Below are 17,809 nucleotides of genomic sequence, written 5' to 3'. Positions count from 1 at the left end.
ACTTATTCACAGCAGGGATAGGTCTGTTGCAATAACTTTAAGATCAAGATATCAGGAGCTCAGATTAGATTCAGAATGGATAAGGTAAAATGTATGAACTCTGCTAATAAACTTATAATTTCCAGTAAAAAAAATAAATAAATCATATTACCATATAAATGTTTGCAGAGTTGCATGTTTAACTTTTTGAGTTTCATTCCGCTTCTTAGACATTGTGACAGTAACATTAGATGTGTAATAAAGAAAACCATCATACTGATGCTCTTATATAAGTAACTTTAAGACTTTTTGGTCATGCTTGAGCTGAAATTCAGCATGCAAGAAAAACAGCAACAAGATTTATGCCATTAGTGCAGAGAAATCTTCTTACAGCCTGATCTTTGGATGTGGCAGGAAGCCTGGGGAGGATGAGTCCCATGCTGAACTCAGTTCTGCACAGATGGATTTTTTTAATGTATTGATTTTTTTTTTTTTTTTTTTTTGCTATGTGCTTAACTGAGCAGTGAAATATATAAGAGGAGTTAGTGGCAGTCTTTTCAGTATTATTTTTTATTGTTTTAATAGAAGGTGTTTGCTTTTTTTAAATTTTCAACCGAAAGAGCTTTGCACATGTCTAGCATGTCTACTCTGGTAAATAGTCATCCGTGATCTGTGGTTCAGTTGCTAAGAGCTATCTTCTGTAAATAATAACACAGATGTCGTGAGAGATTCTGAGGATTTTTGTTCCAGTTGTATTTACCAGTTAAAGCCTCTGATTATTTGTTGTTCCTGAAATGCACTAGACTTGAAAGCTTTAGGGGAAATTGCATTGTGCGTGTAACATGCTGGCTGACTTGAGATTTCTTTTTTTTCTTTCTCACTCTTCTTTTCCTGTTTTTAATTTAGTCAAATATGCAAAGCTGCTCTTTGCAATCAAGGCCTAAGCACTTGGCATCGGAGCTTAAGAGAGATAATTAAAAGGGCCAAGTACAAGATGGCAGCCCTGTGTGCAGAGTGACAGAAAGTGAAAATCTGATACAGAACTACTGGAGACTTGGAGATCAAGTGTGTAGCACTTTGGTTTTTAATGTAAAATAAATAAATGAGGTATTTTAAGATCTTGCAGAAACCTTGTATATTCTCAATTAATTAAAAAAAACAAATTGATTAAATTTCTTTATTAAATTTCATTAAATTGAGAATATAATAAATTTTACATTTAATTTATTTTCTTTTCTCAAATAGAAAAGAACTATAATGCAATCTAAAGACAGTTTTGTTTCGTGATAGTGGTTGAGTGTTCCTGATCACAAGGGGGCGCTAACAGGTTGCTATGCACTGAATCCAACTGCGAGTGGCGCTAAGGAGTCTCATTATTTAACAACGCAACACGTTACTTGATTCTTTCACAGGCAGAAATATAATGGTGGTCTGACCAATCCTGAATGTAAACTCTGAAACTGGAAAGAGGCTGGTAAACTCAGCCGTGCCCTGCGTAGCGACAAACATGGCGGAAAGACAGCGGGCGCTCCCTTCGTGGATGGCAAAGAAAGAGCTTAAAGTGAAAGAAAAGACGCCATTGAAGACTCAGAGAAAAAGAAGGGCTCCAAGGTAGCGAAAAAGACAACAATAGCTCGCCAGTTTTAGGATTGTGGTGCCACTAACAGCTACGCTGTGGTTTGTCCTCAGAGTTACGTTTTACTGCATGAACGAGGCGGAGCTGGTTGAAGCCGCTGTTTCATTTCTCACCCGGAGTTCCGACAAGGAGGCGTCGTTCCCGCTTGACCAGAAGGTGGCGCTGTTTTGCATGGTTCCTCCCACCCCCCTTTTCTTAACTTCTATTTTTGATGCCCAAATTCGTTAAAACAGGTGTATCACCTACAAAAGGACATTACTGTTGATTTCTTAAAAAATTAAAATAGATATATTTAGAGAGGAAAAATATAAACAATACAAAAATAACAAAATTTAAACAAAAACAAAATATTATTTGGTGAGTTCTCATTTTTGTGAGGAGAACTTTTGAGATCATTTCTTCATCAGAAGTTGATTAATATTTGGTGTTAATGTGAGCTGTGTTAATGTGAAGATGAAGTTGCATATAGCTTAACATAGTGGCCTAATTCATGTTTTCCAAATGTAATTTTGGAAAGATTTTGCTATGTTTTTTTTTTCTTGACACCAAAAAATAAATTTTAAAATAAATTCTAAAATTTATTTTAGAAAAGTAACAAAATGTTTGTTGAAATATGCAAGCCAATCAGTACAACATTATGGACTCTGGCAGGTTACGTGAATAACACTGATAATCTCTGTTAATAGCTGGGAAATATTAGAAATCAAGTTAACATTATGTCTTCAAAGTTGGCCAGGAAAAATGCACAGCGTTTGACATGAGTTTAATAAGGGCCAAATTGATGAACGGGTCAAAGCATCTAAATAATTATAGCTTTGGTGACATGTTTCCAGTCATTGTTTGTTAAATAGCGGACCAAGTGAAGAACAATTATGAACGAGGAAGAGGGTTGTGGGTGGCCAAGGTTCACTGATGCACATAGGCCATGAAGCAACCTGGTTTGATGAATCGTGCTTTCTTCATGCGTGCACATAGTTTATTCAGAAACAAGGCAGAATATCACTTTGACATGTACCTCACTCCCTCTGAAACACAGGTTGAAGGAAAAGCAAATCACACCTCCAGAAAGGAAGTAGACCCAGACACTTTGGAGATAAAATCAAAGCCAGTGACGTCGCCTGTAGAGGAAGAGTCCTCAGACTGCTGTGATGACCTGGAAACGACATACGTTTCAGAAACAGACTTGGAGATTACAGAGGTGGAATCTGTGCCCTACTGCAGGAACCCACAGCATCCTGAACCCGAAGGGGAGAGATCAGCATCTGCCCAAGGTCATTGCGGACCCAACAACAATTTGCAAGCTGAGAAAGAAAGTGAGCAACTGTCGACGGCAGGAGAGGAAGACGATACTTTACAGCTTGTACGAGAAATATTTTTCACCTGACCGAATATGTTTTTAAAAGCGTTTTTAGGAAATTTTAAGTATTTTATTCCACAGCTAAATTACTTCATTTAAGACATGACACCAAACGAAGTTATTAATATTAGTTATGGGAATAAACATTCAATAATTGACATGGACATCACTGCAGTAGACAAATCTCAAATGCGTCCATCTTTGAACTATAATGTAATTGAATTTATAAGATGTAAAGTTGTGATCTGATCACTGAGAATGAATTTTCATGCCAGGTCTGAATTGTCATTGTTCACTTACATCCTGATCAGGCAGGTAAAAGTCTAAATCATGTCATATATGAGTGTTTAAGTCAAATATAAACCATTAGAAATGTGTATTTCTAATTATTTCTATTTTATTTGCTTTTCTAACTATTAGCAATGCTCATAAACCACATTTTTACTGTTTCCCACTTGTTCTTGAGATTATTTCCATGAAGCTAACATGTCAATCTTTCACAGTACATTCATTCCCCATAAACCTTTATATTATTATGTCGTAACAGTAAACGTCAAAGTATTTTATTGAGTTTGTATATGATTTGACAACACCAGTAGCTATTAAGTGGTACAGCAGAGTTGTTAGGACTTAAATTAACCGTTAAAAACAAAGTTGGAGCCTGACAACATACTTCAGGAGTTTTTTTTTTATTTTTATAAACAGTTTATGACATTTAACATTTGAAGGTATAACACTGATAATGGCTTTGTTTTTTTTTTTTGTCACATTTTCCTTCTTATCCTCTTAAAATGAGTTTGTTTAGACATTTCATTGGTACAACAATAAAAACAAACTTGATTTGCTAAAGTACATCATTTCAATCATAGGTAATAATATACATCAGCAATATGATTTTAAGACAGACAATACAAATAAAATAAACTTAACCTTACGGTCCTGTGGAATCTGATGCAACCTGAGTCCATTTATTCCCAGTCAGAAGTCAGATTCTGTCTTAAAACCCTTGTAAGTACAGTTGTGACAATCAACTGTACCTCCACACAAACACACAAATAAAACCAAAGTGTCATGTTTTTCCAACTCAAGTAGGAGTGAAAATGTGCCAAAAACATAATGATGCCTCCCAGAGTGAGCAGGGCTGATGCTGCCTGGCAGACCATGCCGCATTGGAGTGTTGTTCTGTCTTTGGCGTAAGCAGCTAACAGCAGGCAGAGCGGGGCAAAGGCCACAAGCACGATTGGAACATAGAAACACAGAATGAGCATCACTTCAATGCTTTTCTGACCAGAGTGACCTGACCATCCCCATTGACTACAAATTAGTTCACCATGTTGATTGTTTTCACAAAAGATTACAGGACCAATGAGGACTTTATTGGAATGGATGAAGACACCAGAAAAGTGCAGCAGCAAGACTTGAAGGAGGATGACCAGGAGCAGCACAGAAATCCCAATAGAGTTTAATCCTGGACTCCTTTTTGAAAGACCAGCCATGTGGAACGGCTCTGTGCTCTGGATCTGTAAACCTCATATAAATATTGACAAAGATATAAAATGACACTGGGCACTTAAAACAATAAGGAAGAACACTACTTAATTGACTTAGTTAATTATTTTACTCCTAAGATAATTGACAGTCATTTTTTGCCAATGTAATTTTTTTCGAGAAGGTGGTGATTTATTTATTTATTATTTTTTGTCGCAGTTTCTTTCTTCAAAAAAGAAGTGGCAATATGTAGTAGTTAACTAGGAAAGTATTGCAGTTCATAAAATGCCAGATGGGCAAGCCTGAAATGGTAAACTAAATTTGGAAATAAAGATACATTGCACTTGTAAATAGAAAGAAAAGAGTGTAATAACTAAGACTATTTTCTTATGTCATTATATATGGAGCTAAAATGTCAGGTTTGCGCAGTGCCTTGTGTGAGACTTATTTTTCTGTTGTGTTGTACGCTTTGATAATTTTTAATGGGAATGTAAATGATTTGTCAACCCAAAGTGTGACATGAAAAGAAATTGGCTTGTGGCTTTCAAAATGTTTAAATTTGGGCCTTCATATGGACTTATCATCTGCAAATCTGAAACCTCTAAAGAAAATCCAGTTCCTTCAAATGTCACCTCCAAGTAAATTTATCTTTTCAGGTCCTCTGAAGACCTCAAAGGTTGGAAATGGCACTCTGGTCTGGAGAGGCAAAAATAAATTTCTTTTAGTCTGCACACATCAGAAATCCACGTAGCAATAAACCGCTCTGAAAGTGCTGGTTGCTGCTTTATAAAGTTGAGATACATATTCTACGCCTAAATTCTATTTAGAATTTATCAAAGAGATGAAAATTATGACATGGGCTACTTTGGGAAGAATAAACAAAGAGATGCAAAGTTGGCAGAAATATACCACAAAACTGATTTCACTGCAGTTCCACAGTTTAGCTGAGCTCCTCGATTTTGATGTTTGACATTTAAAATCATTTCATGGTGATGCTGCAGGAATAAGAACTATAAAACAATTAAATACACATTTTATTTAACTTTCTGAATTGGTTTGCATATTCATGGCTTGACATGAACATGCAAGCAAACTATCTGTTAAATAATTTATTTAAAAATCAAATTCAACATTTATTCATGGTACATTGATGTATTTACCTGATGACCCTCCAGAGTATTATTTCCAAGAAGTTCATCATTTCTGCACCATGGCTATTCCTCAAACATGTCTTATGAAAGTGATACTTCTCTCATGAGACACAAGTCATATGTAGATCAGCTGATCGCGTTGACTTCATCACACAATCACTTTCAAATGTACGTTAATATGCGTTAAAGATAGTTTGAGTTCACTTTAAATCATTTGGCAGGGCTTCATAGATTCTGATTCAACGTCTGAATTTGTTTTCATCATGGACAAAATTAAAATGACTGTTCAATCAAAAACTGGCCAATTTCCTGAAATACAGTAAAGCTGCTGTTGATCTGTAGGCATAATCGAATGTTTAGCAAAATTGTCTTGCTGTAGTGTGTGTTGTTTACTTACTTTCACCAGAACAGGGTTCACGCTGCAGTCAGTCAGTAGGCATATCAGCTTTCAGATAGGTTTGAGCGCGCACGCTTTCGCCGCGAACGCGCACGGCTCGGGTTGTGCCTGGACTGGAGCGCGCTTCAACAGGCACTCCGGCGCACGGACCTCTGCTGAGAGCTGAGTGATCATCTGCACTTTGACCAGCTTTGATTTAACTGCAACATCAAGGTGTTTGTTCAAGGTCAGTGGAGAATCGTTATGTGGTATGTAAATTAACCAGCACGTTCAAATTAGGGAGTTTTAACAACTGTGATTTTATGAAAAAAACATTTTCCCTATCAAAACGGGAGGCGGGGTCGTCTGAAACATTCCGTTCTCCGTTCTAATTTGTTAAACAAAAATATTAGATTTTTTTTGTACTTATCAGTATCTTAAATAGCCAAATTAAAGAGTTTGGGGAACATGAGATTGATGGGGAAAAATGCAGTTCAAAGTGTTTTGGAAAAGTTTAACCAGAAGGAATTTGCCAATTGTGCCTCAAATGTCCGCATGTGGTTGTGAATTCACATTTTGAGTACTTTCAGATAATAAGTTAGGCTTAACTCACTTATTATGACTATATTCAATCAAGTATAAAGAAACAAGTAAAACGTCTCTAGTCATCTCATTCCTGACCACTTTATCATCCATGTTTCTATGAAAATTATTTTTAAGACTTTCCTTAATCATCATACGATAATCTCAGTACAAGCTGCCTATCAGAAAGTTTTTATTTTCATTACAACTATTTCAAACAATTTCACTCTTATTTTGACAAATTGCACAGGCTCATCATGGGAAACAAGTTCAGCAGAAGGCGAGAAGCCCCTGTCAGCAGTGCTGCTGCTGCAGCAGCCAGTGAACAGAAGCCTGCAGTGGAACCATCAACACCTAAACCAACAGCAGACTCTGAACTAAAACAGGAGGCAGTTAGGACAGAGACTCTCGATGTGTTGGTAGAAGAACCACCAAAAGCTGAATGTGCACCAGAGGAGAAAGAGGAAGAAAGTCCTGTCACTTTGGCCCCAACAGAAGATGCAGAGTCTGAATTGCTAGCAAAGGAAACTCCAGCTCCAGTGCAGTTTGAAGCTGTGGTCTCAGACACCAATCCTCTGGAACCAGAATCGTTTGCACCAGCAAAACCCGAAGCTGCAGAGGAAGTTGAAGCTGCTACCACTGCAAACGGAGAGGATGTTCCAGAACCCGACTCTGCTTTGGAGTCCGAGGCAGACACTGACCTCGTCTCTGAGCCGACGAGACTCAGAGACGAGGATGTAGTGCAGCACAAAGACCAAGAGTCTTTAACTGACCCACTTCTTTCTTTGCCACCATTGATTGATTTCGGTGTCCCTGATGTGATTTCCTCACCAACCATCATCCCTCTGGATCCAGATGAGTCACTGAATATGTCAGCAAGCGAGCACAGTGCCACAGCAGAGCCAGAAAAACTCAATTCAGACTTTCTGGAGATGTCGACAGGGGTGGAGGCTGAAGAGAGTCTGAAGACACTGGGGAGTGACATCAACGTGGAAAATGTTAGCGAACTCCTGAAAAACTCCAAGCTGGACGAAAATGACCTTCTTAGTGACATCATTCCAAGAGAAGTCAAGATCCCTGATGACACTTCAATCTCAGACATGAGCACATCCATGGAGTTAATGTGAATCCATCAAAGACATCCTTAAAACAAGCAAGAGAAGATTTTATTCTGTGAAACCAAATGGGTAAAAAAAAAAACACACACTTTGACTTTCCACCCCAATTGCTCTTTAAGACAAATGCCAAATATATAATTTTAACTGAACCAAAAGAGCTGTGCAACACATTGGACTTTCTGCGCTTTATGAATTTAAGTAGCCAGTAGAATTGGCTTTGGGATGTAAATAGGCTCAAACAGCACAAAACAGAAGTCCATAACGCAAGACAACAGAGGCCTTCCTCTACGCAAACTCACTAAAACCTCCAAATCTCCTGTGCATTAAGGAATCAGTGAGAACAGCTATTGAGAACTGTGTGAAAGATAAAGTTAATTCCTTTTAAGGAAAATATAGGTGTGTCCTTTAGCCTGGTCATCAGAAACCAGCTAACGATGTCTTACCCAAACGAAAGATTACAGGACGAGCAAACCAAAAATTACCAGTTTAAAAGTTGCAGCACATACCAGGAAAGAATGACCAAGTAACTATTTATGCATTAAAGAAGCAGTGTTTACACTTCCACGTATTAGTCTGAATGGAATGATTGTAATTTTTATTCAATAGTGGCTTGCTTGAGAAAATAAAAGTGATATATATCTTCTATGGTCCTGCTGCCCATTTGTTCAACAACACATGCTGATTTATGAGCAAATAAACTGGTTAATTACTTTTCTTAGTTTCTTAAATGACAGAGAACATCTTGACCGCACACTCGTACATGCATGTGACGCAGGTCAGACATGCTATTCAAATGATAGCTTCTGTATTTCATTTCATATAAGAGAACTAATGCTTTTCCAGTGTCTCGTGGGAGAGAAAACGCAAGAAGGGGGAGAGCCTGGGCCACATTCTTTCCAGAGGAAGGAGGGTTTCGGGGGTCTGGGTCAAAAGTCTTCAGTCTAACTGCATTTTAGTCCATGAGAAATCTGCTCTTCACATGTCTCTCCCACCACATTCCCCCTGCCTTCATTGCTATCCCAACATCTTGTACTACAAGCATTTTCAAGAAGCAAGTTTTAGAATTCCAAACTAAAACTCAAACTTAATAATAGAAAACATGGAATGAGAAAGTTTAGCCTTCAGTCTTTCTTTAACCACAAAGACTGTACAGTCACGCACTGATGAGACTGCAAGGGCTTCAAGTCACAAAGTTAATGAGTATCACAGAGATTGTCAAAAGTACCACAAATGAGTACTTTGACAGTCTCTGCCATGAGACAGGGGAAATGGGTAAATCTCAGTTTTGACAACAAACTGATGAGTCCCCATAGAGTGGGAGAGGCACACTTTAGACAGTGATCTCAGTCCAGCTCGGCTTTACTGAAGGATAGTTTGCAGACTGAGCAGCTTCTTGATGCACATACAAAATAGATAAGCAGCACGATTTGCACTATTTGTGATTCCTGTCATACCAGAGGCTTTCGTCTCAATAAACAAAAGTGCTGCACGACGGTCTCCTCTCTCCTTGTTGATTTCCTGTCTCTACGGGCTGTGATGGCCAAAGCAAGAACATGAAGAAAACAGAACCTGGTATTTGCTTCCGCGAAACCGCGTACAAAGGTACTGTTAGATCATTTCTAAAGGACTGCATCAGAAATAGGAGAGAAACAGTTTAACTTTGCAATGTCCCTGTCATCCTCCAAAAAGGGCTTTACATACAGTTATTGCTTAAGTTATCAGAATTTCCAGACATGAAAAGCTTCCAGCTGGCATCAATTATTTATGAATTTCCTGGATAAAAAGTTAAAGATTAAGAAGTCACAAACATTTCTGAGGCACGAGGTTGAGGTTATTGTTGGAACAGAACTTTTTATTGCCACAATGTACAGAGTGTAAACTCACTCAAGGGTTGTAAATCTAACTGCCTCTAAGAGATCCTCACAAATACCTCAAACAGGTTTAAGATTTGTTGTTTAAAAAAGCAAATATCTAGCATATAGAAGTAAGCTGAAAAAACACATAAGTACCAATAACTTTGCAAAATTAGCAGAACATACGCTTTCAAAGATAAGCAATATTTATAGAACATATTCTTGTGAAGAAGATTTCCTTGAAGATCTTGAAATAACACATCCAAAACAAATCCTAATGGTACAATATATTACAGTACTATAAAGAATATATTACTATATAAATTATTGTAAAATAAGTATAATTTATAAAAAGCATTCAATGAATAGATCAATTACATCAACTAATCTTCACAGGAACATTCTGACCGGGTAAAGCCTGCGGTCGCAGGAGAATAATACCACTCTATAGTTCCAAGGTAACAGAAGAAAGTATGATAAAGATTTTATGCATTCTAAACATCATCAGAAAAATCACATCATTTTATGACTTTAGTTTTCTCATCAGCCTCCTGTATTTCTTGGCCAGATCAACATTGGTGCGTCCAGGTCGGAAACGATATGACCACAAGATGGAGTTCCAGGAGTAGCCGTATTTCCTTACTCCAGAGAGCAAATGATGGACCTCCTCACGGCTGAAGTCTTGTCTTTTTCTTCTCTGCCGTTATTTTAAGAAAAAAAAATATATACCCAGAAGGAACAGTTAAAGCAACAACAAGAAATTAACTGAATGAATAAAAATTGTACATCATTCACAGAAAAAGTAATTTAAAGTTGCTCAGAGTCAAACAGAGTTTAAGGAACCTTAAATTGAGCACAGAATGTAGCCTTGTGGAACACCACATGTAAACAGTTGTTTTTATTCATCTGCAAATGGGAGAAAGTAATTCTGGTCTGCCAAATGAGATATGAACTGGTTGCGCATAATACCGCACACTGCCAGCAACTTTTCCATTCTGTCAAAGGAGCTTGAGAATTATGAGCCAATCTGCAAACATGGACATTTAGCATGATCTAATGTTTTATCCCACAATCCTTCAAACAAGTAACTGTAATTTGTCTTTTCATACGGCATCTGATAGAGCACACGCACTGAGAACAGCATGAATGATGGTTTTCACCCAGTTCAATTCAAGTTTAAGACACATACAATTCAAGAAAATATGTAAAATATTTTTAGTTGATTCATGTTTTTACTCTGGATAAAGTTTAGTATTGTTAGGGCAATATGTTGAGACAGAAAAAGACATAAACCCTTTTTCTAAAAAGCTCTTACAGAAGAAGAGGGGTCTGTGCTTATCTTTGACTGATCCTTAAGAGCATAATGCCCACTGCTATTTCTTCCTCTTCTCTCTGTGTTTGAAACATGAAAACGTTTAAGTTTAAATACAGGTATGTGTTTAGCCACACATTCTGTTTACAAGCTCCATGCATAAGGCTTTGTGCATAGAGACCAGTCAGAGTGATAGAACATTATAACTAAAACAGCTGCTCGAGAAATAAAAATCAATTTTTTGATGTCGGGGAAAAAAAGAACAAAAATGAGAAGCCAAACTAGATGGAAAACATAAGGGAGAGTTTAGAATGCAGAAAAAGTGGACTGTGCTACTTTCAGAGTGCGCTGGAAAATACATTTGGCTTAGAGCATAAAAGAAATAATAAAACCCAAAAGACACAACAGAATTCCCTTTCAACAGTGACAAACATATGGGCTAAAAAAATGCCTCAGATGAGAATAAGGGGCCAGAAAGTTAAGAGATAAACAGTAAATAAAGCCTTTTGACAGTACAGACGCATCATATCTTAATAGTTAAGGAATTTTCCATTAGCCTAAACCTATAGTGTAGTAGTAATTTTATAGCACAGACACTGTAGAACAGCTTAACACAGGTCTGAGCCAGCTCTGCCTGAACAGTGAGAATGCTGGCGACAGCTCAACATTCCTTCTGCTCTCTGGTTCGTCTGCTGCCAAGAATACCCTGCAGAGGACAGCTCCCAAAACCGTCTCTCAATCACAACAGTCACACACAAAGTTGGAAAATGTAAATACCAGAACCGGATGTTTGGTGGTTGGTTTCACGTAGATGTGGCCTTTTTAGAGGAGTCAAGCTTGGACCTTAGAGGAAGGATGGAGTCATAGTAGGTGAATATGGCAAAATTTCATGAGTGTGTCAACATTAAAAATATACTAATGACACATACCAATTCCTTTCTTGGAGGGAAATGCACCTTTTCTGGTTGTTTTATACAGGGGAGTCAAAGTGACACCTATGAAAAAAAATAAAATAAAAATACAAGATTAAGGAAGTTTCATACATTAGATGTATTCTTTTCATCCAACAATAAAAGGCAATTGTTTCAAAGCATAATGAAATCATCTGAGATAATCTTTGAACAAATTACTTTATGTGCTCATATCTGAAGACCTTTTTTTTTTGCCTTTTCTTACCATTATGTTTTCTCCAAGTGTGTTGCTGCAGAGAAGCAACACTTTCATCAGTCCCAGCTGTCAGGAATGAAACCGTTTACAAAATTAGCACATTGTGATGTATAATTTATGATTCAGAAGATTTAAGGCGTAGTAACGAAGTGAATCAGAAGAAACAAAAATAGAAAAAAAATAAAAGACAAAAGTTTTTACAACTTTCAAGATATTAATGTTTTCTGAGGGACTAAAATTTGCTGTAGGGGAAAAAGGCACCTTCACCAAATAGTTAACGGAGGCCTTTTGCAAGTAAGTTTACACTGTAAAGCCTCTTACCACACATGTTTTCACAGCTTCTGTGTAACTTTGTTGTTGAAACCCTGGCAGAGTTGGTGTCAGAACGCTCAGCAGTGATGCTCTTTTGTTCTCGCCTGACCCCAAAGATAAAGTGACGCATTCTGAATCGCTCCATTGCCTCCTGGAGCACTCTGTGCATGTCGCAGCTGTTCACACAGGAGCTTTGAACCGATGCAAAAGAGCGGCTTGTCACTTCTTCAAAAGTTAACACACAACCTAAAAATGACAGTCACATCAGAAACGGATTATCTGTGTATCAATGTAACGGTGAAATGATACACAGAGGATTTCTTCTAGTCAATCCAGACAAAAAAATAAATAAAAAAATGACGACAAATTAAAGAAAGATCCTTATATTGTTCCCCACCTGCACACCGACCATTAGAGACAAAGTGTTCTTCTGGTGGAATCTTCCGCATCTCATTTAAGTTACTGCCCTGTGACTCTAATACGAAACAAATACTTAAATTACTTAAAGTCTTGAAAGAAGCTGTGTCCAACAATAACTGACTCTACAGTATTTAAAAGTTATTGCATGACTTTGTCTCTCACCATAACAGCACCTAATCTCTTTTGGTTTTGTCAGCCACACTGACAAGGGATGTTTAAACAAGGAACTAAGCAAAAACAAAAAGGAAAAGGATGTTATTATAGAACTTTTTTCCCTATATGATTTGTAACTTTTGTAGGCTCCACTGACTTGTTTTTCTTATGTGGCTCACTGCCTCCCTCTGATGACCGTAAGTCAGAAGGCATCCCGATTCGTCCTCCACTTTTCACAGAACACATCGCATCTCCTCCACTCCTTTTGGTTTCTTCTCCTTGAGAAATCAAATTAGAAGTGACTTTCTTTACTTCAGCCATGCTTCTGACAAGTTGGAGGCTGCTGTTGTCGCCACTGCTCTTGTATATAGGCCTCAACATGCTGGTAGTTTTATTGGCTTCCTGGTTTTGGGCTAGCAGACAAAGAGGTGGGGGCTTAGATGGCTGACCTTCAGCTAAATTTGGACAGAAAATGTCTTCTTGCTCCTCTCCAATCTCCTAAAAGAAAAACAACAAGTAAGTATTAGTCACTATGGACCATAATTTTACAACTACATTGCATGTGTGTGATGTTGTTGAACTAACCTTCAGCTGTGTTTTCTCTAACAGTTCAATCCTGCGCATAATTTCTCTGGCTGAATTTTTAAACTCTTCTATGTTTAAAGGAGGCTCCTCATTTTCAGCTTGCTTTTCCACCAGACCCTGCACTCCCAAGCTCAACACTTTGCCAACAGACAAAATAAGTCATTTTAAAACCTTGGTACTATTAATTCAAATCTAACTTTTAGCAGTTACACATTTTAGAGAGAAATAAATTATTTTAACGTAAACATGTGAAATAGTAACAATGGTAACACATTAAAGATTGCCAAGACCACAATAGATTTACAAAGAATCTAAAGGAATCTTATTCCAATTAGGTATATCATTATGACCACTTTTGATGCTAATATATTGAACCTTCTTTTGTGTCAAAAAAACATTAGCAGCAGATACTTCAAGTTGAGAGGTGTGGCATCCATTCCTTCTCAAGTTAGCAATGCACACACACGCATGCGCACACACAACAAGAGGTCAAATAATGTGCTTACAAAATATTAGTAAAAGTATTAGGAAACTATCTGTTCTGACAGTACCAAACTAAATCATAAAGAACCCAAATATGTTTTATTAGCTGGAATAAAATATTAAATAAATTAAACTTACTGGCATTTTTGCAAGTCTGTAGTATGAAAGTTGCTGCTTTCCTAACCTCCTCACTTGAGTCTTCTGTGAGAAAAGTTATTATAATCGGCAAGCCTCCACAATCCACCAGCTGAGACTGGTGCTCCTCTGCAAATATAAAACAGACACAAAGTTGTAAAAACTCAATTGAGAGTATTTCAACCAAATGACAGAAGTACTGAGAGCAAATTCTCAACTCAAACATGCGTAGATCATGACTGTGCAGTCTCACCTGAGGCTTCGGTGCACTCCCCAATGGTGAGTAGAACTGAGAGCCTGTCATCAGGATCTAAGTGTGAGCTGGTCAGCAGAAAGAAAAGGTGGTAGACGAGACCATACTGCGCCAAACCTGCTGCCAAATTGGCTAAAATGAAAACAAAAGAAGAGACTAGAATGAAAACAGCAGAAGAGAAATTTTGTTGAAATGAAACTGTCAAACGTAATCTTAACGGTATTAAAAACAGGACTCACAGTTATCAGTGATACAAGCTGACAAGGTCTTGACTATAACAACTGATAGCTGACGAGACAGCAAGCTGGTTTCTGCAGCAGACACAACACGAAGCAGTGCCAGAGTAAGAGTTTCCAAACCTCCACAGGCTGCAAAACTCTCCTGTACATAAGCTGTAAAAGGTGAAAAATGATAAATATTACAATGTATTAAATTGGCATTAGGAATTGTCAAACAGTGTTTGAAGCAGAAATCATTGTGTTTTGTTTCCTCACAGTTGTTGGAGACTGTCATGGCGATAAAGGAGCATATGGGTTGAAATGTTTCAGTAGAGGGCACAGAAATCTGCTGAAGCCATGTTTTCACAATGGGAAAGGCTGCAACGCAAATGCGCTGACCTTCCTCTGCAAACAAAACAAAGGCATGGTGAAATACAGCTGATCTTGTGTCTCATGCAGGGTTTGAAGGATTTTACAGAATGGCAAAAGAATCGGTATTAAAGTTTATCTGTACAGTGGGCATAAAAAGTCTGCAAAAATTGGGATTTTTTTTTTTACTTTTTGAGAAGTAAAAAAAAAAATAACCATAACATCTGATTGCCGAACATTTCCAACCTTTAGTGTGACACATGCAAATACCATATTATTAGCCTAAAAAACAAACAAATCTGCTGGGACCAAACTATGACAAATATAAAAACTGTAAAAAACTGGTTGCATAACTCCCCCTACCTTTAAATGAATGATTTGTTAAGCATATCATTGATTCTTCTGCTATAAATTATTGTAAATCTAATGTAACTGAGGTAAACTTTAGCTGCTCAAGTTATATTTTCTTGACATTTGTTCAATCATCTTGTACTTAGACCATAGTTTCCAAGGTGGTTACAAGTATTAAAATTTTAATTTTGTTGTTTGATCAAATTTGAGAAAATATCTAGTTTTGATCATCTCAATGTTGCATATTTTCTCAAATTACTTCAGAGTAGCAAAATATATTTCACTATGACTGAAAGCAGGTTTGGACCTAAGAAGACTGAATTGGCTCAAATTATCCTTCAACAGATCCATCAACAGATCCATCCACACTGTGCTGCCAGGTTATTGCACCATTCCATGTTTTAATCACTATAAGATTTATTTGATTTCAGTCAAACAGTAAAAATATTTCCATCATAGAGATTAAAATGTTTTTAAAAGAGTTTCATCACTCCATGGAACAAAGACAGATGATATTACCATTCTGGGGATTGTTGACAGAGCCACACAAAGCACTAGACACAGATGTCCAAAGTTGGTAGGTTTGGCTGACAGTTCTTAGATTATCCTTTGCTGTGAAGGGGAAAGTGCTCCTACAAAAAACAAAACAAAAAAAAAAACCAAAATGAATGTCCGCTGAGCATATTCTTCAAAACAAAAATGCATACACATCAATGGTACAACACACTACCTGAAAAGGTCCATCAGAATTTCCAGGCAGCCTGTAGTTTGTGCTAAAGTTTGCCCCAATTCTGCAAAACCACAAAGGCAAATACTTGTCAAACAAATCAAGTTAAAACTTGCCGTAAAAATGTTTTATGTCATATAAAGCAATAATCCCATTGTTTACTTGTTTTACTTATTTTTTTAATTGAAGAGGCATAATCTTACTGTTGTGTGCAACCAGAACAAACAGCAAATAGACAGACACCCTCTTCTTATTCAGTGAGCTGTCTTCTTGCAAGTGTCCAGCAATGTCGGTGAATATATCCTTTCTGCACAGTGAATTCTTGCAATATACTACCAAACAAAACATATATATGACATTGTCATCAATTTCATTTCATATGAAATTACAGTGCACACAAAATCAGGACAACTTAATTCAGCCTATAATCTGCACAGACATTTGTCTGTTTTAATTTTAGACATCCTTATGACATAATAAATAATAAACTACATGTATTTACATTTTAACAATGTTTCTGTACCCTGCAAGAATACAGAAACATTGGCAATGTGAAATTATTGATTTTCACATTGGATGGATGTGAAAATCGATAATTCTGAGACATGAGTACCCACCATTGGCCTCAGCTAGTGTGCCAAGGGTAAAGAGAGCAGTCTCCTTAACATCTGAATGAACATTAATGGATTTGGACAGATTATACAAAAATGCCACACCACCTAGTTCTCTCAGCAGATCCACATTATCCTCTGCAACAAAGAAAACATTGAGTAAAACAGACAGTGGATAAATGCCATTCGGAGCCACACGTAATGCCTTGTAACACTTATAATTAGAGGTGGTGTTATATTAGATTGTGAAGAAGTGCAATATACTGACCATCTGCTGAAGCAGAAATTGTAGCTTTGTTTATGAGGTACATTCTGTGCTGTTCTAGAATGTACCTCGTCAAAATGAATTTTGTTTTAGAAATTCAATTCAAAACTATTTTTGCCTTCATGCATTATATTTTTAAACAGCCTAGAAGCTCTGGTTTCATTGTTACCTCTCTTTTCACAGATGGAGTGAATGGTAAGAAGTGCTTGCTTCTGTAAATCTGGACATTTCATCTGAAACTTCACACACTCAAGGAGCAAACTCAGATCAGTCTTTGTTGCTGAAATTAAAGAAAAAAAAAAAGTCAGTTCAGTAAATGCATATTATAATTGAAATATGTTCAAAATCCTACAGTAATCCTTTAGTATTTGCGTCACTTACTGATGCGGTTGTCCCTGTAAATGCCTGCACTATCCATTTCTCTCCTCTTCAGAGAAATTTCTAAGTTTATGAAATATTATAATTTGGAAGTGTATTCCCAACCCCTGGGCTGGAAGAAACACCTGTACACCGACATGCTACATTTGGGATTAGCGTTAGCTTGACAACGGTCACGTAATTTGTAAAGATAAACTAAAACATTAATAACAGACAACAATTTTCTTACAGTAAAAGCGCACCGTTTCTCAACGTGATCTATCTAACACAGCGACTACTTTCTGGTCGTTACTTCACAAACTGTGAGGAACAGTTTTGCTAATACGTTTCAGCGCGAGCTGTCAACTACTGTTGGAGGCTCGCGAGCCTGACTCTGCGTTACCGTGGAAACCCCGGAGGAACACCCACCCCGCTACTCTGGCAGTTGGTTTGCTCCAAAAAAACCCTGAAAATTATGCCCAAACCGGACATTGTATATCTATTCATTACAAACAAATAAAACACTTCCAATAAATAAATAATGAAAACTA

At 37.3% G+C, this 17,809-nt stretch overlaps 2 protein-coding genes across 3 annotated transcripts; one reads left to right on the top strand and one right to left on the bottom strand.

Annotated features, from left to right (window-relative positions):
• The first annotated feature begins 6,121 nt into the window (after positions 1 to 6,121).
• On the top strand, positions 6,122 to 8,330 carry LOC129366155 (uncharacterized). Its single transcript, XM_055039846.1, has 2 exons — positions 6,122 to 6,234; positions 6,820 to 8,330. Exon 2 carries the CDS (start codon positions 6,827 to 6,829, stop codon positions 7,694 to 7,696), a length of 870 nt encoding a protein of 289 aa, XP_054895821.1. The 5' UTR covers positions 6,122 to 6,234; positions 6,820 to 6,826; the 3' UTR covers positions 7,697 to 8,330.
• A 1,188-nt stretch (positions 8,331 to 9,518) lies between these two features.
• Positions 9,519 to 17,762, bottom strand: terb1 (telomere repeat binding bouquet formation protein 1). Of its 2 annotated transcripts, XM_055030979.1 has the most exons (20): positions 17,283 to 17,762; positions 17,071 to 17,181; positions 16,643 to 16,774; positions 16,229 to 16,357; positions 16,029 to 16,089; positions 15,818 to 15,930; positions 14,855 to 14,983; positions 14,600 to 14,752; positions 14,361 to 14,492; positions 14,111 to 14,236; positions 13,490 to 13,626; positions 13,062 to 13,402; positions 12,914 to 12,978; positions 12,729 to 12,806; positions 12,341 to 12,577; positions 12,029 to 12,085; positions 11,782 to 11,847; positions 11,630 to 11,695; positions 10,856 to 10,932; positions 9,519 to 10,237 (listed from the first exon to the last, which is right to left on the bottom strand). In XM_055030979.1, exons 1-20 carry the CDS (start codon positions 17,317 to 17,319, stop codon positions 10,064 to 10,066), a joined length of 2,421 nt encoding a protein of 806 aa, XP_054886954.1. In that variant the 5' UTR covers positions 17,320 to 17,762; the 3' UTR covers positions 9,519 to 10,063. The 2 variants fall into 2 exon arrangements, with proteins under 2 accessions (XP_054886954.1, XP_054886962.1); XM_055030987.1 differs by lacking the exon at positions 10,856 to 10,932 and having other exon boundaries at positions 10,107 to 10,237; positions 17,283 to 17,761.
• Between the last annotated feature and the right edge of the window lie 47 nt (positions 17,763 to 17,809).

Source organism: Poeciliopsis prolifica, unplaced genomic scaffold (genome assembly GCF_027474105.1).
Source record: "Poeciliopsis prolifica strain line A6 unplaced genomic scaffold, Auburn_PproV2 SCAFFOLD001, whole genome shotgun sequence".
Taxonomy (NCBI): Eukaryota; Metazoa; Chordata; class Actinopteri; order Cyprinodontiformes; family Poeciliidae; genus Poeciliopsis; species Poeciliopsis prolifica.
The sequence above is the reverse complement of the archived record's forward strand: the minus strand, read 5'-3'. Positions and strand labels throughout refer to the sequence as shown.